Genomic DNA, 24,620 nt, shown 5'->3' with positions numbered 1-24,620 from the left:
TGCATCCATACTTTATAACAGTACTGTTTTCATTAGGGTCTCATTAGCTATCTAGGAACATCTGGTCTTCCTTTGCTAGGAACAGAACTTTCCCTGACACTAAGAATTATTCATGCACAACAGGGGAACAGGAGGCCCTCTTAGTGTAAAGTACTGTAACGTCTGAATGGATTACAAAGAATTTACAAAAATGTAAAGCTATAAAGCAACACACTGGAGAGCTGCAAAGAGAAATATGATTACTTATGAAAGAGACTTTAAAAACACACTGAAACCCATGGGGACTGGGATAATAAGCATATTTGAATCTTTTATGGTATTGAAGTAATTCAGGATGTGAAAGACATCGAAGATGATTTAGATATCAGGTGACTCATTTTTTACTAACCAGGGCACATAGTGTCTTTGTTCCTTTCAAAAGCTGCATTTTCAGTGAGATTTTTAAAGGTATTTAAAGATGCAACCAGCACCTCACGGAATTTTCAAATACATTTTGAAACCAACGCCAGTTGATTTTTAGTCACTTTTCAATCTCTTGGGGTGCCCATCTGAAACTCCAGGTACCGAAATCTCTTTAATTCGCTGACACTGAGTCTCGGACTCACCGTGTCACTTTCTCATGGGCTTGCAGAAAGGACCATGCACCTTTTCTAGGCAGTTTGGATTTTCACATTCAACGTGTATTTCTACACACTCATGCAGGTTACATTTAAATTCCTGGCAGGAACTGTCACTTGACTCATCTGAAGAAGTGGGCTGTTCCCATGAAAGCTCAGGATACTCTATATTCATATGCTTGTTAGTCTCTATGGCAGGGGAGGGGACCTAAGGCCCAGGGGCCAGATGCAGCCCCTGGGTTCCCTGGATTTGACCCTCAAGGCTTAGGACAGCCCCCCCCAGGATTGAGGAGTCCATGATAGCACTCCAGAGCCACCTTTCTCCCACCACCACCTCCCCGCAGCCCCCCGCCCCAGACTGATTTTTTCTGTGGGTCAGCGGCCCTTGACCCAAAAAAGGTTCCCTACCCCTGCTCGAAAGTGCTACAGGACCACTCCATTTTTTTAATGTTTGGACAGTGCCTAGCACACTGGGATCCCGGTCTTGGTGGCATCTCCAAGTACTAGAATAAATAATAATTATAACATTGAATAATAAATAATCAAGTTGAATGGACATGCAAAAGATTTTTCCCAACACTGGAAGCCAGCTAAGCTACGTCTACACTATGGCACTATTTTGGAACACTGGAAATTTCCTGAAATAGCTATTCCACGTCTTTTGAGTGAGCCATTATTTCGAAATATAATAGGCTCGCTATTCCGACATCCCTGTAAACCTCATTCCAAGAGGGTTAAGAGACATTTCAGAATAGCACTTTATTTTCAAATTTGGTGCAGTGCAGACTGCGCCAAATTTTGAAATAAGCTATTTCAAAATTACCTTGAAATAAACTACGCAACTTGTGTCGTGCAACTTGTGCAGCTTATTTTGGGGTAAGGGCTCAGTGTAGATGCTCCCCTGGAGACTGACTGAAAATTTGGCTCTTAATGTTCATAGCAAAAGAAATATCCTATGCTGCTTCATACTACAGCTTTCTTATTAAAAACAAAACCAACACACTTTTTGGCTAGCACCAACCCTAAACAGTGACCGATCTCTCCTGCTTCTCCATAGGTCTGAGGCCTGGAACTGAATATGGCATTGGAGTGACAGCAGTGAAGCAGGACAGAGAAAGCATTCCTGCCACCATCAATGCTGCAACCGGTGAGATGTTCCTTTCTCTTTGCCACCTGGGGGGAAATGACAAAGAAAGCTGGAGCCATTCAGGAGCCCCAAGTAGGGGAAAGTGTAGCTGTCTCATAAATTGTGCAGCCCTCTTGGTCTTTTGAAGGTCAATGTGGCTGCTGAGGACAAGAGCAAAGCCCACAAAATATGGCATGATCCAATTCCAAACCCATCAAATGTGATCATTGAGTACACAGCTTAGTGAGGGAGGGAGCAAATTCTCCATCCCTTGGAGTCTTTTAACCAGGATTGGATGTCTTCCTTTAAACATATTACCTCTGTGCGAAGGAAAGTATAACTGCAACCCCCTAACATCTGTCTGTGGCATCCCCTCTCTCCTCGGGGGCCATGCTGAGAAACTCTGCTCTGGTTTCATCTCAAGAGCTCAGAGCAGGAGTTACTGGCTGAAACTGAATGTTGGTTAAAAAAAAAGGAATAAACCAGGGGGTCAGATTCTGCCTTTTCACCATGCAGTGGGTTGAAATGAACGTTAGTGAGGGAGCTCTGGAGTCCATTTGGTTTGCACATAAACGGAATCTCACCTGCCAATACTTAGATGAGAGGATAGGATCTGCAAAGACATAGAAAAGGAAATCACACCCTCATTCCACATTGAATCGGTTATTGCGGTGGGTATAATGGTTGCTCTTTCTGCAGTTAGCAAACCCCAATGGCAATACACAGCTCTTGCACTGAGGAACATAACAAAAATGTGGATGTATAAAAAACTTCTATGTTTTAATGTGCAGATCTGGATAATCCCAAGGATGTGGAAGTCAACGATCGCACAGAAACGACCCTCTCCCTCCGCTGGAAAAGACCACTGGCCAAGTTTGACCGCTACCGCCTCACTTACGTCAGCCCCTCTGGGAGGAAGAATGAAATTGACATACCAGCAGACAGCACCTCTTACATCCTGCAAGGTCTGGAGGCTGGTGCAGAATATACCATCACCCTGCTGGTGGAGAAAGGCAGGCATAAGAGCAAACCTACGATGCTGAAGGACTCTACTGGTAAGTAGCAGCCTCTGACATCAGGTTCTCTTTTGTAAAGAGTGGGTGAGAGGATCAGTCGAAGCAAAATGGCACCTGCTTTCCAAGACACTGCCGGGGAGCAGCTGGTGCAAACACCTGGTTTCTCTCTCAAGTGTGAAACCGAAACTGAGGGATAGCCCTGCATTTGCCTTATCCCCTTGTTTCTCTCCATCTTCTCTGCTGTGTGCTGGTTTATCCCGTAAGGCAACCCATTCAATACACTTATTCTCCAGCGGGGAATGTATAACCTCATTCATTGCTTTAAATTGCACGATTTCCATGTGTGTCTGTCTTAATGGTTTATTTTGTTTTCCTGCAGTTTACAGCAATCCAAGAAGAAAGGAGACGTAGACGTTAACACACCTGTGTCACATTTCCCCCACTGCTTTAATGAATTTTCATTGCAGCCTTGCTTGCCACTGAAAGGATCCGAGCAGTGTCGGAGCACTCAAAGCCCTGCTTTTATCCTTCTCCGTTGTTTTCTTTCAATTGCATAGGAAAGCTAATGGCCGGAGGGTGGCGGGTTCAAGTCCTCCACCTCCCCGGGAGAGGTGGGATAAAGGGCGCCCTGAAGGTGAGGTGGTGGGGCGGGTGAGGCGAGATAAGAGATGCTTTGAAGGTAGCCCCTTGATTCCATTAGCTACCAGGACTGCTACGCTTCTCAGTAAGAAAGGGCCCATCCTGCTGCCATTGTTCACTAGGAGCGGCACCTTATTCCTCGAGGAGTTTCTACTTCTGGTGAGACTTCTGGTTGAGTAAAAACAACTAGGGATCCTGAGGCATCTTAAACATGAAGGGCACGTCTACACTACATGGAAGGTTGACACTGCTAGATCAAACTCAGCGGGTGCCCCCATCAGTGCCATATTTCTGCTCCTCATGAAGAGTAAGGGAAGTTAAGAGGAAAGTTTACTCCCATCGGCCTCCCACTGTGTGGACAACACAGAAATGTGTTGTAAGGTATGTCGACACCAGCTACGTAATTTACGTAACTGGAGTTGCCTATCTTACTTTGACCTTCCTAGGTCATGTAGATCAGACCTAAAAAATTTATTTGGGCAGAAGGTTTCAATGGCTGGAACCCACTTCATGAAATGCATCTGATGGAGTGGGTTCCAACCCATAAAAGCTTATGACCAAATAAATGTGTTATACTTTAAGGTGCCACAGGACTCCTCATTGATTTTGCTGAAACAGACTAACACGGCAACCTCTCTAAGACTCATTGAGTAGGGAACTCTTCTATATCTGCAGGTATGACCGAGAGAGGGCTATATTAGGTTATGGTTGTAGGGTGAAAGATAATTAGGCCCTACATATTTTTAGGGTCATTTGTATTTAAATATTGTGGGCTAGCCCTCACCTGGTATAAATCAGTATTGCTGTGCTGATAACAGTGAAATTAAATCAGTTAAAATAGTTTGATCAGTTGATCTAGGCCTGTTAGTTTCATCTTATTTCTATCTGGAGGACAAACCCAAGCAAGAAACCCCAGACCTTACACAGTCACGTTTGTAGACAGCGCAAATTGCCTGGTATTGTGACGTCTCAAAATTAAAGTAGGCACCTTATTCGGCTGCCACACAGTGCATCCAACCCAACTAACTGTATTTCCCCTAGTAATTTCCATGCCAACTGTGCTTATAACTGGTTTACAGAGTTAAATAATTCAAGACAGCTGAGAGTTCAGATGCTGTAGCCATCCACATTAGTAAATTGAATGATGAATTAATAAGGCCAGTAGCCAAGTGGGAGAATGCATAGGAGGAACTGACACACAAAACAAAGCCAAAGGTTTACGCTACAGGGATGAACAAAGCTTTGATCTGCCTAGGGTTATTTCTCCCCCTTCTCTTTGAAGAATCTTCAGACCCTCACAGGAAATACAGATGGAGGGTGAAAAGGCTTAAACAACATACATCAGAAGGCACTTGCTGGGGAGTTTCACAAACTAGTATTCCCAGCATCAGAACCAAATCCCCCACGCCTTGCTCTTTATCGTCTTGGGATATTTTTTAAAAAAATATGCATGAGACCAGCGTAATTTTGTTAAGTGTTTGCTCTGGGCCATGCATAAACTGAGTTTGTCCTGCAGCATCACCTACAATGAAGCAGCCCCGGCCGATGTAACCTCTTTCTGCTCTTTCCCTTCACTAGGGATGGATGTATCCCAAATGCACAAAAATCAGGCACTGTAAAATAAGAGCGTGTGAGCTGGGAGAAGTGGGGCTGCTTCTTTCTTTGTTCCAGCCACATCCCAGTACATGTAAGATCCTACAGTCCTCTGGGTGAGCAAAAAAAAAAAAAAAAAAAAAATCCTGTCAGCTCTCATGCTCTGCTCACAGCTAGAGATGACTCCTGGGCCATTTCACTGCGGGAGATGGGGGTGAGAGATTGCTCTGCGCAGCAGGGAGTAGAGAGTAACTGATTCAAGTGGAAGGCACCAGGAGCAGGGCTAGGACCGAACCAGCTCTCTGCACCCTAGGAGGGATGCAGCGGCAGAGCCCCAGGGACGGGCCTTAGGACCACTGATTCATTGAAAGAGAGAAAAAGAAAAAGGGTCCAAGCGCCACTTGGCGAGTGCAAAGTTTGATTTCAAAGTTCCCGTCCTTTGGCCATGTCATGTTGTTCAGTCTTTCACCTTAATCCTCCCTGATTTCTGCTTGTTCAGTCAGATCTGCAGAGGTCAGGGAGCTTTTGGTTTGGTTTGGTTTTGCAAGGGTTTTTTTGGTTGCATCGGTCAATTATCTCCTGCTGAAATCCTGTAAGATAGGCATTGCTCCTTGAGTGGCAGATGTTATTTTCTTGTGCGTTGTCTCTCTCTTTGGCAGTCCCTCATACTGCCTTCAATCTCCCGCTGAGGATATAAACAACACTCACTGCCTCTGTGTGCATGCACATCCACATATAAAGAATCTTGGCACACTGTGTAACACAATGGCAAAGGGCATGTCACGCTTCCTGTTAGTCTCCAGCTCACTAGTGGATCACAATCATCTACTGCTGCTAAGTAACTAAATGGATCCTTTAGCTCGTGAGGCAGAGGATCGTGCTTTGGTGCCGCTAGTCCTGGTTTCAAAATCTGCTTAGATGGGTCTATTCACAGCCGGGTAATAAATATGAAGTGCCCAGTTCATTGACTTTTGTTCTTTTTTAAAAAGGAAGGAATTAAGTTCTCTACTTTGCTTGTTTGTTTCTTTATAGCCCCCCGTAGTCTAGAACTAAAGTGGCAGGTGACTCCTGGCCCAGATGAATACTCTGGATCTTGGAGCTCAGAGGCTTCAGGGATGGGGGAGGATACGCTGAGGGATGTGGTGGTCTCCAATGTGACGGCGCATGGCTTTAGTCTTTCGTGGAAGGTGGACTCAGGAGCCTACACTAGTTTTGTGGTGGAGTACAAGGAGGTGGATTTGGCAGCAGGGCCCTTTGCAGAAATCTCCGTCCCTGGACTCGTCTTAGGCACTGTGATTGATGGCCTCCAGGCTAACACCTCCTATAAAGTCAAGGTGTACGGAATGGTTGGAGGACAGCGCTCCCATCCTCTTGAAGCTGTGGCTACAACAGGTACAGCCTTTCTGTTATTAACTAAGGGCTCCATAGTCAAAGCCCACTTTGTTAGATGTTCCACCCAAGATCATGGTATATTTGCAGTTGAGAATGACCTGAGAAGTGAAGGAGAATACGCTTTACATTATCCAGAAAGGCCATTTCTCTAGCATCTTTCCAAATATATTTATCGACACAGAGTCAATGTATAGTGTAACCCCCACATAGCCGATCTTTGAGGAAACTGAGCAGTCAGACTGCAGCTTTGTTTCTCCCTGCCCCTGTTCTGGAGCAGTGCCTGAGTAGCACAACGTGGATGCTGGAGAAGGAGGGACAGTAATGCATGCCTGGCATGTGGAAATAAAAGAATGGACTTTATAAAAGCTGAGTGTCCACGTAATGTTCCTTTGCAGCGGTGCGCAGATTGTCCAGTGACCTGTCTTGAATGAGATGCTCTCTTGCATCTGGAAGGGAGTTACATGCTAAGAACTGATTGGGAGCATGGCTTGGAGAAGGTAGCTTCCTACGCTGTTGAATGACTAAAGCAGATTAATTCTATCTGCTGAGGACTCTTCTGTGTCAGTCTTTTTTCTTACGGCTTCTGCTTGTCTAAAGTCGTGTCCCCATTTTCCCACATGCTGAGTACCATTATCAACCATGAATAGGTGTGCCAGCCTGATAGGACCTGCAGTGGTTCCCACTGAAAAGTAATTTGCCAGCAGATGCTACACGGTTACCACGTCTGATTCCTTTTTAAAGTAGAGTCATAAATGGGTATTGCAAATATCAGTATGCAGTGACTACTGGCCATACAGAATTTTTAATGGTAGTCATTGTGGTATTCACCTCAAGCAAGACCCTAATTCAGATCCTGGCCATCAGTTACTTCCCCTTTGGTGTTCTCTGGTGGTACAAGGCTAACTAGCTGAAACCGAAGAGAGGGATATTTAAATGGAGGGCCCAAAAGAGGATGAAGAGTCCATGGTTGATCCTGATGCTGAAATTCTAATGTGGGTGTGTTGAAAGCGCCGAGACACAGAACTTGGGTTGAGTGGAGATCTGGCACTTAACTGATAGTGCCCAATAAATAGGGCAAAAGACACAAACAAGAAATACTAGAAAGGAACACTCCCTGTTCCATCCCAAATACCTACACCCTGGCAGGACATCAGTGTGCTTTATAGTGACAGCATTAGTGAGGAATTAAAATGGAATTCCTCTGGAAGGCCCAAGAACATCCATAGCGGAATACAGACTATAAAAGTGACACCTCCTGTGGAAAGTTTTACTCTCAGGATAATAGATATAGATATTTCACTGTGACAAGGAATTCTCATAACAATGTATCTGTTGTCCGTCTAAATGTTCTTTCATGGGTTTAACTCCTGAGTGTCTGCTATTCATTCATCTTTTTACAATGTGTCATTTTATCTGGCTCTCACGCATGCACCCAGAGCTTCTAGCTCTGTCTCTCGTCCATTTGTCTAAATGTGGCTGCCTTCACATGTTTCTACCACCCATCCACATTGTTATTCAACCGTCACACTGTTACTTGCATTTTCTGTTGTCCATTCTTCTAGCTGTTAACAGTCTCATGCATCGATAGCTATTTATAGCTATATTACTTGGATGTTTTTGATGTATCTAGCTTTTCTGCATTTCTGTCTCACCTCTGCATCTGTACACTAAATCATATATTTTTCTATTATAGGTTAGCCTGCTTAGCACCAAACTTTCTCTCTACTTATCCATCCACCCATTTCCCATTGGTGGGTCTTGTTAACACCCCTAAACAGTATCCCTAGCTAGTTGTGCAATAAAAATAATGTAAATAATATAACTGTGTAGCTTTACTTGCATGGCATAGACTACTTTATTCACTGCAGCTGAAATCAATGGAGTCCCATGAGAAAAACTCAGAGCTGAGTTTTTCCCAGAATGTTAATCTGACTGTAAGATCCAGAATTCAATACTAGTTGCAAGCATATCCCCTTCAAGTGAGTTACTCACTGGAGTTACCACATATTCCACCATTCGGCTTTCTATTAGTAACAGACTGCATGAAAAATTAAGTCCTTGTCTGTAAATAATAGAATAAACAATTAATATGGAGTCATTTTCTACACAGCATGCTAGAAAAAAAAGGAAGTGAATTGTGTGCAATTTCTTTCAAAAATCCCCTTTTTATTTTATTTTTTTATTTTGGAATTTCAAAATTTAATATTTTGGCAATTGAAAACATTAGATCAACTTTTAAGCTACTCAGACTGATAGAGGGCTAGAATTTTGTGGAACTACCACTGAAACCTTTCCCCCTTTTTTCTGAATTTTAAAATGTTGTCAAAATTCCGAAATTCAGAAATTGTCAACTAGCTCTAATTTTCACCCTTTCCCCTCCGTTATATGTTTAGCTCTGTAGCAAGTGCAGAGGGCTTTGTACAGTCTGTCTTTTCCTCTCACGTCTTTCCATGTTGTGCTTTCTTTTCACCATGCCTACATGACCTCCATCTCAGTTGCAGGACAATGTAGCACTTTGTCCTGCATTTTGCTTCAGCTACCCCAGACTAACACGGCTACATTTCTATCACTCTCCATCTCAGTTTGCATCATGGAGTCTGTATCTGTGTGATAATTTTGCTGTCCTCCTAGTTCTGCCTATTTGTGCATGTATGCATGCTTGCATGTCTATAGACTTGCATGTACTCTGCAATGAATGTTAGCTAGCAGCATGCATATAAAGTGGTCAACAGTTAGTACCACGTTCTTCAGAATCTGTTGTTGCCGCACACTTTGCCACAACAGACTTTGCAATTCCAGTTCACAGACCCAGAATAGGTTCCTATTTAGATGTTGCACGCTTTCCTTGTTTTTTCTCCCCATGGATGTCACATTAACATCATGATTCATAAGGCCTTTTAATAACTGCCGGCTAACTCAGTATCCTCACTGGCAAAATGGGAATTAGTGTAGTAATAGCTAATGTACTATCATGATGATGAAGCTACTATCTTTGAGTTAGATGGTATATAGGACCTAGGTCTGGTCTCACACCAGAAGTCAGTAATAGCATTACAATGATCCACGACCAGTTTAAGTGGATTGTTCCCATAGACTTTCAGATTTCTTGGAGGTCAGCGGAAAAGGTATTTTACCTGAGTATTTGTGCTGGGAATGCCCTTTCTAGATATTGTTTTTTTCTTCTTCTTTTGTTTAAAGATGTTTTCAATTGTTCTTTCTCTTCTGCAAACACTGTTATGACATGCTAGCACAAGGGTGGGCAATAATTTTTGCAGGGGGGGCCACTTAATGAATTTTTGCACCTGGTCATGAGCTGGCTCCACCTCCAAAAGGGGCGGAGCCTGGGGCAGAAGGTGCGGGACTGGGGACTAGCCTCCCCCCAGAGTCCTCAGGGGCCGAGATAGCGCCGTGGCCATGAGCCATTTAAATAGGATCCTGCTGTCTGAGTCACTGCCTGTACTTTTGGTGGCACAAGAAGCAGGATATAAATAGAAAGTGGCCAGCTGCATCCCATGGGCCAGATCAACGTGTTAAGTGGGCTGGATCCGGCTCCCAGGCCACATCTTGTCCAGCCCTGTGCTAGCATCTTGCCAGTTTGGAGACAGATATTGAATCTAGGTCATGTACCATGCTGTTCTGCATGATGGGGGAAGTCTGCTTAGTGTCTTTTAAATGAATGCCATGGAGCCAAGGAAGCAGGACAGCCAGCGTGGAATGATGTGGCTAGTCCACTGATGAAGGGAGAATGCTGCATGACTAACTGAAGTCTGAGAAAAGTTAGCTGCCTGTTAAGTTGAGATGGACATTCACTCTTATCTGTGCTACCCTGAGAATCCCAAAGTCTGATGATGGAATGAGGCATGTTAAAAGGAGGAGTCGTTTGGCACCTTAGGGTACATCTACACAGCAGCGTTATTTCGGAATAACATAGTGTGCGTCTCCACTGCAATCTGTTATTTCAAAATAATGTCAAGATGGAGGACTTCTTGCTCCGGCTCATAGTAACCCTCATTTCACGAGGAGTAAAGGAAGTAGAAGGAAGAACACTCTTCCTTCGACTTCCTACTGGGTAGACAGTGCCTAAAGCTGAGTTTAACTATTTCGACGTCAGCTACGTAGTTGACATAGCTGAAGCTGTGTAGCTTAATTGGACTTTAGCCCTGCCTTGTAGGCTACGTCTACCCAGAAATATTATTTTGAAATAACTTAGTCCATGTCTACACAGCAGGAAGTTATTTCAAAATAATGTTGAAATACTGTAAAGTTGGAGGACTTCTTACTCTGATTCCCATAACCCTCATTGTATGAGGAGTAAGGGAAGTCAGAGGAAGAGTGCCCTATTTCGAAATAAGTGCTGTGTAGATGCTCCCAATTTCTTAATAAGCTATGCAATTGATGTAGCTCACTTTGCATAGCTTATTTTGAGTTAAGCCCTGCTGTATAGATATACCCTTAGAGACTAACAGATTTATTAGGGCATAAGCTATTACTCTTGAGTTGCATGTTAACGCTGTGTACAGAGCGAGTGCTGGCTCATCTCTTTGTCCTGTGTAGCTCTTTAAAGAAAAGGCTCCCTAAGATTCTTTCCAGGTTGTTTTTTTTTTTTTTTTTGTAAGAACGTGGCATGTGTATGGACAGCCAATAGCTCCATGCTTGTTTTTCTTAGGGTTGGAAAAAATGTAGCAACATTCCAGCTATAGCTGAATTCTCAGTCTGCATTAGCTATGTTTGCAGTCCCAGCATGCGATGCACTTCTGGTTTACATCAGTAACGTTAACTGTCATATTGTGTGGCTACAAGGCATGTTGAAGAGATTGAAGGCCAGCTCCTTAGCCAGTGTAAATCAGCATAGCTCCGGGGAAGTCAGTGGAGCGATATTGATTGACACTAGTTGAGGATCTGATTCAGTATCTCGACTGAAAACAAGTGCCCCTAAATAGCGAGCTATCGAGATTGATGCTCTAGAGCTACCCTTGACTGTGGCTGGCATGAGACTGATACTAAGTTATTACATTTTCTAAAGCTGCCTTTGCTTACAACCTGGATTCAGTCTCCAAACAATCAGCTGCCCCATCTGCTTTCTCTGTGTGTACAGATCTTTAATGCAAACCACAGAAACAAACCTTTCTCAGATGTCAGGTATTGTTTGGTTCTTTGCTTTTTTGTTTTTAATAAGGAAAACTTAACTTGTGATTTGCCTCTGTTTAGCACATCTAGTCACGGCATCTGGAGAATCAGACAGTGAAACAACTCTTAATCCTACCAGCCCAGCACCTACTGAACAAAGTTATGTGGCACATCCAAGCACTGAGTCTCATACTCTGGGGTCAGTGCCCACTGATTTTTCCATCCTGGATGCCTCTGCCCAAATTCATGACCTTAAAATAACAGGCAGGACTTTCAATAGTTTCGCAGTGTCCTGGGCAGCACAAGATGCATTATTTGATCAGTTCCTTCTCACTTTGAAAAGCCTTCCCGGTTTAAACAGAATCCAGGAAATCTTTGTGCCAGGAAACCTACGAGAAACAGAATTTACTAATCTCATACCTGGCACACAATACCTGATTAATCTCCATGGAAGCACTCAAGGTCAGCTGAGTCGGTCCCTGGATGCTCTAGCAGCCACAGGTATTTTCGATGGATTTTGTTATCCATACGTTCTCATTTCTGCTTTGAAATTCTGTGCTTCATCTCGGACTGCAGTTCCATTGCAGAAACGCCAGGCTTCCCGAGAGACAGCTTCCTTCTGAAATGATTTTCTGCATGGGACAAAACTCCAGTTGCTTTGGAATGAGGGCATTGAGTTCTGTAGCATGGGCCGTCCCCCACCCAGCTTTTGAAGGCACATAGCATTGATTCCCCCTTGCATGAAAAGAGGGAATTCGATGCATCTGCTATTGACAAGACATGTGGTAATAGCAAGATATGACCAGGCTTTGTTTGGATTGTGATCCAAGCAGCAGGGAGATTGCAAGGCGGTACCGTCTGGCAGTGTTTCCATGGAAGTGGTGATGTCTTAAGGGCAAAAAAAAAAAGATTGTAACACATTGTGTGTGGCAATTTTCAGAGTTTTTAAACAGCCTCTTATTTTCCTTTAGCATGTTCATTTCTCCATGAAAGGAAACGATCCTATAAATTCACTAATGACCAGGTACCAAGGTGCAAATGTACAGTTGGAGAACTAGATAAAAGACGAGCAAGTCTACATTCCAGTAACAAAATCACAGAGATGTAGGATTTACCCAGAAGCACTGAAAACTCTGGAAATGGTTAGAATAGTCTCCTCTTTTCCTATGATGTGTTCTATCTTTTTTTAACCTAAGACACATCATCTCTGCATCTCACTCCCCATTTTATCATCATTTCTGTTGTCATGTCTGGTTAAGGCTTTATTTGTGAGCCTGGCTGAGCTCCCAAGCAACCAGAATTGGTGTCTTGCATGATTTGTGTATGTGAACAAAAGAGCATGATTGGAGTTGGATACATTTCCAGATCAGACATGCATGTCCCCGAACAGGAAACTGAAAGGAACAGTGTTTTGCTAACACTCGGTCTTGGAAGAGAATGGAAACTGAGCATTATATTTGGGGAAATCTGAATGGCTTTTAAGTTGTTATGGCACTTGCAGAACAGCTCATGTTTCTCCTTGAACGACTTTGCGGCAGCTTTATTTCTTCCTCGTGTTGGGAGTGGGGGTATTTTGATTTTAAAAGAATGTCTTGTATGTCTCGGCCGCAATCAAGATCATTGATTTCTTTTCCAGCCTACATTCTCCCTTTCTAGCTAAACTGTGCTACCTCGACTGGATTTGCATTACAGCATAACAAATGTCTGATCCCTATTTTTGTTAAAACATCTCAGCTCTGGATTCATGCAAAGTTCTTGAGCTGTGCTAATGAGAAAAGTCATAGGGGGATGGGAGCAGCTGTTTGGTGCGTCAGAGGACTGGGGTGATATATCACTTTTCTATAGAGACATAGGGCCTGAGCATCCATAAGTCAATGGGAGCTCCCAATGGCTCAGCATCTTTTGAAAATTACACATACACACACACACACATGTGCAAACACATTGTGTGCATCCCTTACTTTCCACGATGAGCACCTATACAAGTAATCTCATTTGCCCTGATTCTCATTTAGGCTAAGGCCCCTTTGCACTAACTTGCCTTAAAATGGGTGTAAGCCTTTAAAGTGCCTTTAAAGGAACCTTGAGTGTAACTGAAAGTCAGGTCCTAGTGTAACATCTCGCACGAGTACGTGCCCAGCAACATGGGCAGGGGTTGCAGAATCAGGGCCTGCCATCGTCATTACAGCTGCAAATAAAAGAGAGTATGGAATGGGCCCTATGCAGAAGCTGACCACAGATTAAAAGATGAAGTTCCCCATGCACGACCATCAGAGAAGATGTTATTTTTCAGTGTGACTTTGAAAAGCTCAGTGTCAGTTGCTTCTAGGTGCACTGACCAGGGTGGGAGGGGGTGGGGAAGGGATTAAAGGGGGAAGCTGCCCCAGAGCCTGACAATTCAAAGGGTACTGGGGCTCCCAGACAGAGCCCAGGGCTCCTTTGAATCACCGCTGGAACGCCAGAGTGCCACCCTGCACAGTCCGCATGGCTCTGGGAGCTGGGGAGGGCATGCTGTGGTCTGGGCAGTGCTAAGGGCTGGCTGCCTCTGGCCCCCGCCCCCTTCCATAGGGTTCAGAGCTGCCCCCCGCCTTGCTTCAGGGCCCATGGTGGCTGTCAGCCCTGCTGGTTGCTTTCCCCCACAGCAGGAGGGCTTTCTGTAGCATGTCCCTGAGAGTCTTATTTTGAAATAACAATCTTGCCTTTTTAAGAAGTTATTCTTACCTTTCCTGATAAAACTTGTGTTAACCAATAGCAAAAGAAGCATTCGTTCTAATCAGGGCAAATCTCTAAAGATCCCATTATTCAGTCTTTGTTTAAAAAACATTCCTGCTTCAAAACGGCAAAGAGACAAAAACAATCTAATTTCAAGTACACACGAGGGTTCCCTCTAATATTTTTCCATTTGTACACAGAATAAATGTTTGTGTGCACTGAGGCATGGGCAGATGTGCACCACCATTAACAACACATGCTGCCAGCTGTGGGCATTCTGCTACTCAGTTGAGCAGAACCTGGATCTCTCCTTGGTGTGGTGCCCAAACATTCAACTTATAGGGAATACTGCTAGATACCATTAAAAACACAAACATTCACAGCCTCCAGTACTTACATGAACTTCTGTATCAGTCTCACCTTGGAACAAGGAAACACTGCAATGTCACAATCACTTTAAAGTGGCAATCATTGAATTGTTAATGGCAGCTGTAAAATGGTTATAGAAATACTTACTTGACTCACAAGGAGGTTTAATTAATGCTTGTAAAATGCTTTCCGCTCCAAAGCTGCCTCCTACATGAAATATTGTAGTATTAAAATGATTATTTATTATTATTTCTCTCTCCTAGTATTGCTCTGCATTGCTAAGTCTCTGAAGGTTTCTACTGAGTTACTAGGGACAGACATAAATCTCAACGTGTGTGTTATAGTGCATCTCTATGTACACTAATTATAACTGAAATTCATTAGCATGGAAAGTCATCAGGTAGCACTCCATCTTCTTGGTCAATTTAATCTGTAATTTGAGTAACTAATTGACTCTCTGTCCTTATTCAGAGGCGGAACCTGAGCTCAGACAGTTAACAGTATCGAACGTTAGCTGGGACGGTTTCAATCTCAACTGGAAAGCAGCCAAAGGGGACTATGAAAACTTTGTCATTCAGGTGCAAGAGGCTAACAACCCCGAAGAAGTTCGGAATCTCACCGTCCCAGGCAGACTGCGCTTTGTGAATGTTACTGGCCTCAAGGCTCACATGCCTTACAATATCACCCTTTATGGTGTGATTCAAGGCTACCGGACCAAACCCCTTTCTCTTTCCACTACAACAGGTACCCTTTCTAATTCATTCGCCAGTTTCTATGCACCTGCCTTTTTTGCAGATAGGGATATGAACCAGAAGTATTTCAGCATCCAGCCAGAGCTTAGATGTCTGGACTCTTTTGCATGAGCATGCTCAATCCTAGCGGCTTATCAAAGCATGGCTGAACATTTTTTGCCTGGAAATGTCTCATGATTATCCCATATTTTCCAGTGAGAGCCTCAGAGCCACCATGCTGTCACTTGCTTTCAGGAATTTCCATTGTCCTTAGCATGATTTACTTTTCCTTACTTTTCCCATGTCCCTGGTTGGAACTAATTGCAAGGCCCAAATCTCCATTGCACGAGATCAGTAAGAGCAGAAGTTACTCTGTGAAAGTGGTGAACCGGATTTTAGAGCCCAGATGCCGCAGGCCATAGAATCATAGAGCTGGAAGAGACCTCAGGAGGTCATTAAGTCCAGCCCCCTGCCTAAGGCAGGACCAATCCCAATTAAATCAACCCAGCCTGGGCTTTATCAAGCTGAGTCTTTAAAACCTGTAGGGATGGAGATTCTACCACTTCCCTAGGGAACCCATTCCAGTGCTTCACCACCCTCCTCGGGAAATAGTTTTTCCTAATATCCAAGTGCCATGAGCATTTCTTTCTTGGATTAAAAAAGCTATTTCCAAACCAATGTGCAAAAAACAATATGGAAATGAATTACTGCTAGGGTGATTTCACATACTGGTCTGTTACTGCTTTAACATTGGTGTAAATCAGGAGAAACTCCACTGAAGTCCACAGAATTACACCTGTGTAAAACTAGTGTAAGCAAGAGAAGATTCAGGCCCTACACAAACTGAAATGGTATACAATTATCCATAATAATAATGAAAGTTATTTATATGGCTCATCTATGCACTTCCCTTTCTCTGTTGGATTAAAGCCCATCTCTGCTTTGTATAACCCAGATGTCATTCACATCAAGATGTTGCAACCCTAAAAGCTGTCATGATTTTGGTTCAAACCTATCTCTCATAAATACAAGATAACTTTCTCTCAGTGATCCATAAATCTCTAGATAATTAACCCTCGGATAAAGAGAGCTTACATCATGTGTTCTACCTGCCCCGTGAGACATTTGATTTTCTTTCATTTCCAACGTGGATTGTGTCCCTCATCTTTACCTTGCAGATTTCCCTGCAACACAGAGCACTTCTACTGTCACAAGACAAACGTAGTCTTCATTGGATTGTTCCATGCCACTGCCGCTTGTAGACTTCCAAAAAGGATTTAATTAAGGGGACTTTCTAGGTCTCATTTATTCAGTGGCAACAGCTGGACACAATGGTTCTTCCTTCAGATGCACTAATGATCTGTTTCGGGCAGTATCCTCAGAACCCTTCATTAAGACGCTTCGTAACTTGCTGCAACTTCTCTCTGGCTTGGAGGACAGCTCAGGCTTATCCTTGTTTGCAGTCTCTGAGCACATTTTATCCATCAGCTAGAAGGAAATAGGAAAATGTATAATTGAATCACAAAAATGAAGATGCACTGCTTGCTTGTGGTGGTGTGTGACACAGCTTGGCTGGAGTGGTTATGACTTGAGTTGCTCATTTTGTGCTGTACACTGCCATTGCATTTGCATTAAAAACTTCAAGTAGGAGCTCCGAGCATGGGCAATATCCAGCGATAGTCTAGTCATATAGACATAAATCCCCTTTAAGTGGACAAAACAAATGTTAGGGGGTTAAAAAGAAGCCAGAACTCTGCTCAAGCCTAGGCATCTATACTGCTATTTTTAGTATCATAGAGCAAGTCCAAGTCTGTAGGCTCTGGCTCGAAGACTTGGTGCAAAGGATTTTTGCTTGTGATGTAGACATAAGAAGATAAGAATGGCCATACTGGATCAGACCAAAGGTCCATCTAGCCCAGTATCCTGTCTTCCAATTTTGGCCAATACCAGATTTCCCAGAGGGAGGGAACACAACAGGTAATCCTCATGTGATCCCTATTCTGTCACTCATTTCCAGACAAACAGAGGCTAGGCACACCATTCCTACCCATCCTGGCTAATAGCCATTGATGGACCTAACCTCCATCAATCTATCTAGCTCTTTTTTGAACCCTGTTAAAGTCCTAGTCTTCACCACATCCTCTGGCAAGGAGTTCCACAGGTTGATGGTGTGCTGAAGGAAGAAAAACTTCCTTTTGTCCAGTGTATGGCTTACACATTGCGTGCTCTCTCTCTCTCTGTTAGTTCAATGGAACTATGGTCACCCTACTGGGGTTGTTCTTTCTATTTCAGTCACATTCTCCACTTAGCTTTTCACGACATTTCTTTCTGGGGGATTTTCCATTGTCCGAATGTTCTGTTTCGGCTTCTCTTAAAACGGCAAAATGTATTCTCCAAGATTTAAGGTCTTCAGCATGTTCTTGTGCATGTGCTTTCATGCTCAGACCTCAAAGGGTTCGTTTACACTGCTGCTGGGAAGGTACTGCCCTGTTCAGTTAAACAGATGTGTGCCCTAGCTCTGTTTGAGCTTATACACTAAAAATAGCAGGGGATAGCAGCTTGGGTTTGCCAAGAAGGTACCCAAAGAGTCCAGGTGGGTTCATAGTCCCCTGGCTACTCTGAACAGGTGCCCGTGGCTATGTTGACCACCCTACATTGAGTAGAACTAGTCTGTCTACCTGCACTGGGGAACATGGTGCAGATGCAGTGTAAACATATTCAGGGATGCTTGGCTGTTCTGAGAAGCATGGAAAACCATTGCAGTCTTACAGCTTTCATGTGTGCAGCATTGTTAGATGCTTTCTCCTTTTCACTTTATTCTTCTCAGCTCATGCCAGCTCACCGCACGTGTTATTCGAACCCTCTGCTCCTCTTTTCAACTTAGACCTCTGGCAGCTATAGATGCAGGCCCAGCATTTCAGAGCACCAGACATCAGAAGGGTATTTCATTCTCACTCATTTTGTTTTCCTGTTTAGCATTGGAGCCCGAAGTTGGTGAACTAACAGTTTCCGGCATTACCCCTGAAAGCTTCAACCTTTCCTGGACAGCCACGGATAAGGCCTTCAAGATCTTTACCATTGAAATTATTGATTCTAGCAGGTTCCTGGAGCCCGTGGAGTACAACATCTCAGGCAACTTAAGGACTGCTCATATCTCAGGGCTTTCTCCCAAAACTGATTTTATTGTCTACCTCTATGGGAGCACACGTGGTTTCCGCACAAAGGCAATAAGTGCTGCAGCTACTACAGGTATATAAACCTACCTCGCATACTAACGCAACTTTCTCCTAACTCTTCTTTACAGGATTTTCCCTTTCCCCAGTCCTTACCTGTCCCAACCAGCTGTCCGACATCAATTCCTCTACCTTACCCTATAACATCTTCCGATGAAGAACTGCCGATGTTATTCTAAGATGTAAAACTGTGTTTAGGTCCCACCATACTTGTCCCAGGCAAGGAGAGGTAACCATGGTGATGAGGCATGTTCTTATTCACAACAAAAATAATCAACGGTCTTTCCTCTTGGCTCCATCCAAGCAGGGGCAGCTTCTGCTAGAGAGGAGAACCTCAAAAAGTTGGCTCAGGGGGCTAAGCATGGCACCAATACTTTTCTAGACACCTTGGCCTTGCAACATGTGTCTGTATCTGTTATGTTGCGTGGCAGGGGGAGGTGAGGTATTTCTCTTGAATAGGCAAATGTATAGGCAACATTTTTTTCTCCTTTTTGAATGTGGTTTGTGGGAAATTGACTCCATGGCAGAGGAACTATGCAAGATCTGTGCACTTTAACCCCATTTGAGACCTCAGATTTCGATTTCGATGGGACTGAAGTGTTTTACATCTCTGGGCTGGTTGGCTGGCTGCATAGGTTGGGATTTTGTTCTTAGCACCGAGGACATGCAGACGTTTCACATCTGGATGTCTCTCTCAAATGAAAGAGGGGATCCTACTGTGGTATGTGTGCTAGTCATCTATAAAATGAAATTGGAAGTGGAGAGCTAGCAAATTACAAAAGTAGATGGAGGGTACATGCCCTGATCTTTTATTATCCATATTGACTCTGCTAATCTGTCCTCTGCAGATGGTTCCCTGCACAGTTATCTCAAAGTAAGGTGTCTACATTAACCTTCCGAGAGATTATACAAGTAAAGCAGGTTATATCACCTCACAGATTGCAAGGAACAGACCTTGTTTTATCTTAAAATAGGGATAAATTGGGGGAATTGTAACAGTGGGGATGTTGCCGCTGGCATGACTGATGGAAAGGTCTATGGAACTGTAGGGTGTTGAATGCACTTCAGCATGCTAGCAAGTATCTGCAATCAAGTCAATGGCCGGTATATTTGTAAGTGGAGAATGGTACCCTGGCAAAGGGATGAATTAGGCATGTCTCAGTCTGGGGACTGCGACCCCCCCAGGAGGACTGCAAACAGGTGTCAGTGAGTCAAAATCATGTGCCCATCTCATACTGCTAATTTGGGAGGGGAATCCTGACTAGATCTTAGCTAAGAGGGGTGGGAGTCCTGGTGCAGAAATTGTGATTAGATAGGTCTGTTCCATCTCTGACTTCTCTGACATATTTTATTTTATTTTATTGTTGGTTCTAATAATTCCAACATGTTTCCATTTGTTTCTCTTCCTATAGTAGAAGAACCTCTCCTTAGCAAACTTGCTGTCTCAAATGCTACCTCAGACAGCGCGTCCCTCACATGGGAAGCTCAGGACGATGCCTTTGATCACTTTGTTTTAGAAGTTAGAAATTCTGACTTGCCTTTGGACTCCTTGGTGCACACGGTGCCAGGGGCCTCGCGGAGTTTTGTAATCACCAACCTAAGAGCCACCACTAATTACACTGTCCAACTCCATGGTCTAGTTGATGGCCAAGGTGCTCAGACTTTGACAGCACTGGTTACCACAGGTATTTCACCTTTCAAGATTTGCTTTTTCTGTTCTCTTTTCCTGCCCACCAAACTGCGCTAGAATGTGGCTCAGAAATGCCATCACTTTTCCTCTTCTAGATGGCCCTTGTTAGCAAATTGCAGAAAGGGTCACTCTGAGGACAGGTTGAAATAAACCGAATCTGTGACTGCTTTGAAAGAAATGAATTTTAGGCCTGGAAATGGCTGAAAAGTTTCCCCAGAATTAAGGAAGCACAATGGTAAAACTTCAGTTTATTTATATATACACTTCTTTGCAAGCTCTCTGTGTATATATAAGTGAATCACTTATATATAAGTGAAATGATTTTCTGGAACATGGTTGCATCTGACCTGGAATATTCTTTGTGTCCATTCCGTCTCATTTGCCTGTGGTCTTTCTTATCATGGGAATGGAATCTGTGTCTTTGACGTTCCAGAAAGGCAACTGCATGCCATTTTGGTTCTTGTCATAAAGGTCAAATGTCTCTTGTGGCATTTGTATCTTTTACTGGTGCTTTGTGGAGCATGTAAATGACCCAAAGGAACTGCATGGAGTAATCCAGTTATCTAGCACTGGTACCACGAGGGTTTTTTTTCTGCCTGGCATCTTTCCGTATCCCCCAGCAGTGAGCTGGGATTGGAAAGGAAGTCCATCCCTTCTTGACGTTCAGCCTCATAAACTATCACTTGCACGGTTGCCAGTGAGTCTTGTAAGGGAATGGTCCACACAGTGCCTTCCGGTGGATGCCAGAGCCTCTCCGACACTGGTGGTAACCGTAGGATGTTGGGAACCCACTAAGCCTTGCCTGGAGAGAGATTTTCAACCTGCGTTGCATGTAGTAACCTTTCAAATCTGGGTGCCATGACATGGGCCTGCCTGACCAGGGTGCGAATGGCATGTGAAGGAATGTGCCCGTTTCGGGATCAGTGTAGAAAAGATTGATCTCTTCAACCTGCATGCAAGGCTGATGGCACCGTGCCTGGTTTCACCACATTGTTCCTTTACATCTGTTTGCGTCTTGACTCCTTTCTGGTCTCCTCCGCCATCTCCCGAGGCACCGAGCTCTCGCTGTAACAACTTCATTACCAACCATGTTGGTTCTGCTGGTCGTTCTGACAGCATGATGACAGTCCCAACATGCATCCTTAATTGGGGTCATTGAGAGGCCCCTCCTCCTGGGCTAGTCCAAGGTGATACAGAGGAAGGGGTACCAATTGGGCTTGCCCATTTCACCTAGGTCTTGGGCGGGTAAATTTTGGCAACTTGCATCAATTCCTTGCAGGCCTCTCTGTGTTCTTAAATTGTTCTGTTGTTCACTGAGATTTGTCGTGATTACATCCCCAAGTGTGAGTCACTGACCCAGCTACTCCCCCTGAATATCAGTGTTTCCATTTAACCACTGCTTTCCTCTCCCCAAAACATTTTGACAAGTGGGGTTTGAATAGATGCCTCATTGCTGAATTGTGTGAAAGCTGGATGGAATTGGCTCTAATTTCCCAAGCTGTTCCTATGGGGATGAGATGGAAATTTTTGCCAAAAGGAAATATTTTTCCTCCAGACGTATTGTAAGGACCTGAAAAAAGGAGGTTGCAATGATCTTGTGCCCTCCAGTTAGTGATCCACAGTGTGTCCTAGAGAATAGGACACTGGACTTGCACTCAGCTAGCCTGGGTTATTTTCTAAGCTGACCTGTTGACCTCCTGTAGGTGCTTGGGCAAATCATGTCACTCATGTGTGCCTCAGTTTCACCCTCTGAACAGTGAGGATAATAACTCTAAGCTGCTTTTTTAAAACAGTGTAACATGAAGTCCATTAAGCATGCCATGGCTTGGAGCTGTGGTGTCCAACGTGCTAGCCACCAGCAAATTGTCGCTATTTGGCCGGGTGAGTGTGGCTAGTTCGCGATAGCAGTAGCCACTACAGTAGCTACCGCTTCAGAACTGGTTGGACACCACGAGCTTAGAGATTTGGCTTCTGCAAAAATAAAGTCACAGTTCAGATTTGTGCAGGCTAATTTTCAGAGGTGCTAAGCATCTGTGGTGCCCATGAACTTCACTGGGAGTTGTGTGCACTTAGCATGTCTGCAAATCCAGCCCAAGTTTAGGTCAGAATTTTGCAGATATTTAACAGTGAACAAAAAAGAGCAAGAAAAAAATGAAAACTAATAAGGACCTGCAGAGGGCTAATTGGAAGCCCTTATTAATGGCTAAGTGTAATGCCCAGTTTCTTATTTCTTCACCCATTGCTCAGCAGATGGTAACGGCTGGCTATGTTGCGCCACAGCCTTAAACAGCCATAACTCTTCCCTTCTTTAAGCACTGCCCTGCTCTAAATAACGCTTTCTCTTCACCTGTGTTCCTTTTCCTTCAGAGGCCAAGCCACAGCTGGGCACGCTCACACTCACAAACGTTACCCCCGACAGCTTCAACCTCTCCTGGACCACGCAAGATGGGCCTTTTGCAAAGTTTGTTATAAACGTTAGAGATTCCTATTCAGCCCACGAGCCGCAGGAGTTTATGGTGCCAGGAGGTGCCCGCAGCGCTCACATCTCAGGCCTGGTAGATTACACGGGTTATGACATTAACATTCAGGGCACCACCAATGCAGGGGTCGACACAGAACCCCTCAGTGCTTTTGTCGTGACAGGTACCCATTTAAAGCCTGCTGCTTTATGTGTTTTCTTTTTTCTTTCTTTTTTAAAAAAAGATCAATTAACGTGTAGGAATGGAGAGAACTGGGCCGGTTGTTTCTCTGTGAAACTGAGCAATGTTGACACTTAAAGAGATCATCCAGCTATTGGGTGGGGCAGAGGAGGACAAGTTCAAGTGAATTAAGAACCCATTCAAATCTTTGCTCCTAATTTCACCTGAAATTCACTGAGATTAATACAGGAAGCAATGTACACGCATTTCATAAAGTCTAAACACATTGTTATGATCCCACTGCTCATCTTCACGGTACTAACACATGGGTGAAACAGACTAGTTTCCAGCACTGAATTTGTCAGTGCTCAGCAGAGACCTAACACCTTGACAACAGCTGGTACTTGATCTGCCAGACTCACACCCTTCACATTCATCAAATTCTAACAAAGCCTTTGGCACGTCGCTACCTGCACATCAAATCTGACAGATTTGTATATTATAAATATATGCTGTAGATGGTGGGAAAAGGGAAACAATGTCTCACACAAACACAAGGTGCCCCATAGTTGTTTCACTGGTTCTTCCCTTGAAGATAGTAAGAAATACTTCACTGGACTGTTCATGCCTAGTTTTTGAAGTGCTGTGTGGCTTTGTAGTGAAGATGGGCTCAACCCAAAAAGTTCTGATTCTGATCAAAACTGAAGGTTCATATCTGAGCTCCTGGACGGAATGAAGGCTACAGTTGGAGCCAAGGGATGTGGTTCCCGGTAAACACAGAGATATACTTGCTTTGGGTCTCATTGGGCACATCTATACAGCAGGACTAAAGTCGAGTTAAGATACACAACTTCAGCTACATTAATTGCATAGCTAAAATCGAAGTACCTTAACTCAGACTTTGGCGCTACACTGCAAGAAGTCGAAGGAAGAGCACTCTTCCTTCGACTTTCCTTACTCCTCATGAAATGAGGGTTACAGATGTCGGAATATAGGCTTGTTATTTTGAAATGTTTTCAAAATAAAGGGCTTGTTGTGTAGATGTGCGCTGTTATTTCAAAATAATGTGAGATATTTCGAAATAAATGTGCATTGTAGACATATCCTCCGAGTCATAGAATCCTAGAACACTAGAACTGGAAGGGACCTCGAGAGGTCATCGAGTCCAGTCCCCTGCCCTCACAGCAGGACTTAATACCACCTAGACCAGGGGTTCTTAACCTTTTTACCTTAACACCTCCCCTGAAAGTGAACTTCATGTTCACACCCCCCTGGGACCTATTTTGTGCACAGCCTAGCCCTGCCCCCTCACCTGACAGGAAGCTAAGGGGCATGGCTAGGACTATAAGAACTCTACCAGGGCGCTCAGTCGGGGCCCAGCCTCTGAGGGAGACAGAGGCCTGCCCAGAGCTCCTGGCTGACGAGGCTGAGACCTGGCCTGGGCCTCCCACAGCTGCCTTCCCTGAGGCCAGTGAAGGCTTCCCTGCCTGGGTGGACGAGGCCAGCCCAAGCCGGCCAGCAGGGCTACTCTCTGACCTAGAGGAACCCAAGGCTCTACTGGTGCCTGGCGATTTGGAGGACCAGCCTGAGCTGAAGGCCCGGCTTGAACCCCGAGGCCTGCCTGAACCCTGGGACCTGGCGAACCAGCTGGACACAGCCGTCCGAGCTAATTCCCAAGTCTGACGGCTGGTGGCGCTGCGGGGTGAGTGAACCCCGTTACAATGCCTAAATGAATA

The 24,620-nt window shown here is 44.3% G+C and overlaps 1 protein-coding gene across 8 annotated transcripts in view; it reads left to right on the top strand.

Moving 5' to 3' along the window:
• The window catches only part of TNC (tenascin C), a 100,655-nt gene that overhangs the window by 54,209 nt on the left and 21,826 nt on the right, over window positions 1-24,620 (top strand). For 2 of the 8 annotated variants that reach the window (XM_075905941.2, XM_075905940.2), the window contains exons 9-10: window positions 1,675-1,764; window positions 2,535-2,798. In XM_075905941.2, the coding sequence (XP_075762056.2) occupies window positions 1,675-1,764; window positions 2,535-2,798 (354 nt within the window). Of the gene's footprint in view, window positions 1-1,674; window positions 1,765-2,534; window positions 2,799-6,023; window positions 6,384-11,591; window positions 12,012-15,062; window positions 15,336-18,298; window positions 18,572-19,967; window positions 20,241-22,612; window positions 22,889-24,620 lie in introns of all 8 variants that reach the window. The other 6 variants (XM_075905935.2, XM_075905937.2, XM_089772996.1 and 3 more) reach the window with 6 other exon arrangements.

Source organism: Pelodiscus sinensis, chromosome 23 (genome assembly GCF_052426305.1).
Source record: "Pelodiscus sinensis isolate ZL-2025 chromosome 23, ASM5242630v1, whole genome shotgun sequence".
Taxonomy (NCBI): domain Eukaryota; kingdom Metazoa; phylum Chordata; order Testudines; family Trionychidae; genus Pelodiscus; species Pelodiscus sinensis.
This window is presented reverse-complemented; position numbering and strand designations above follow the sequence as displayed.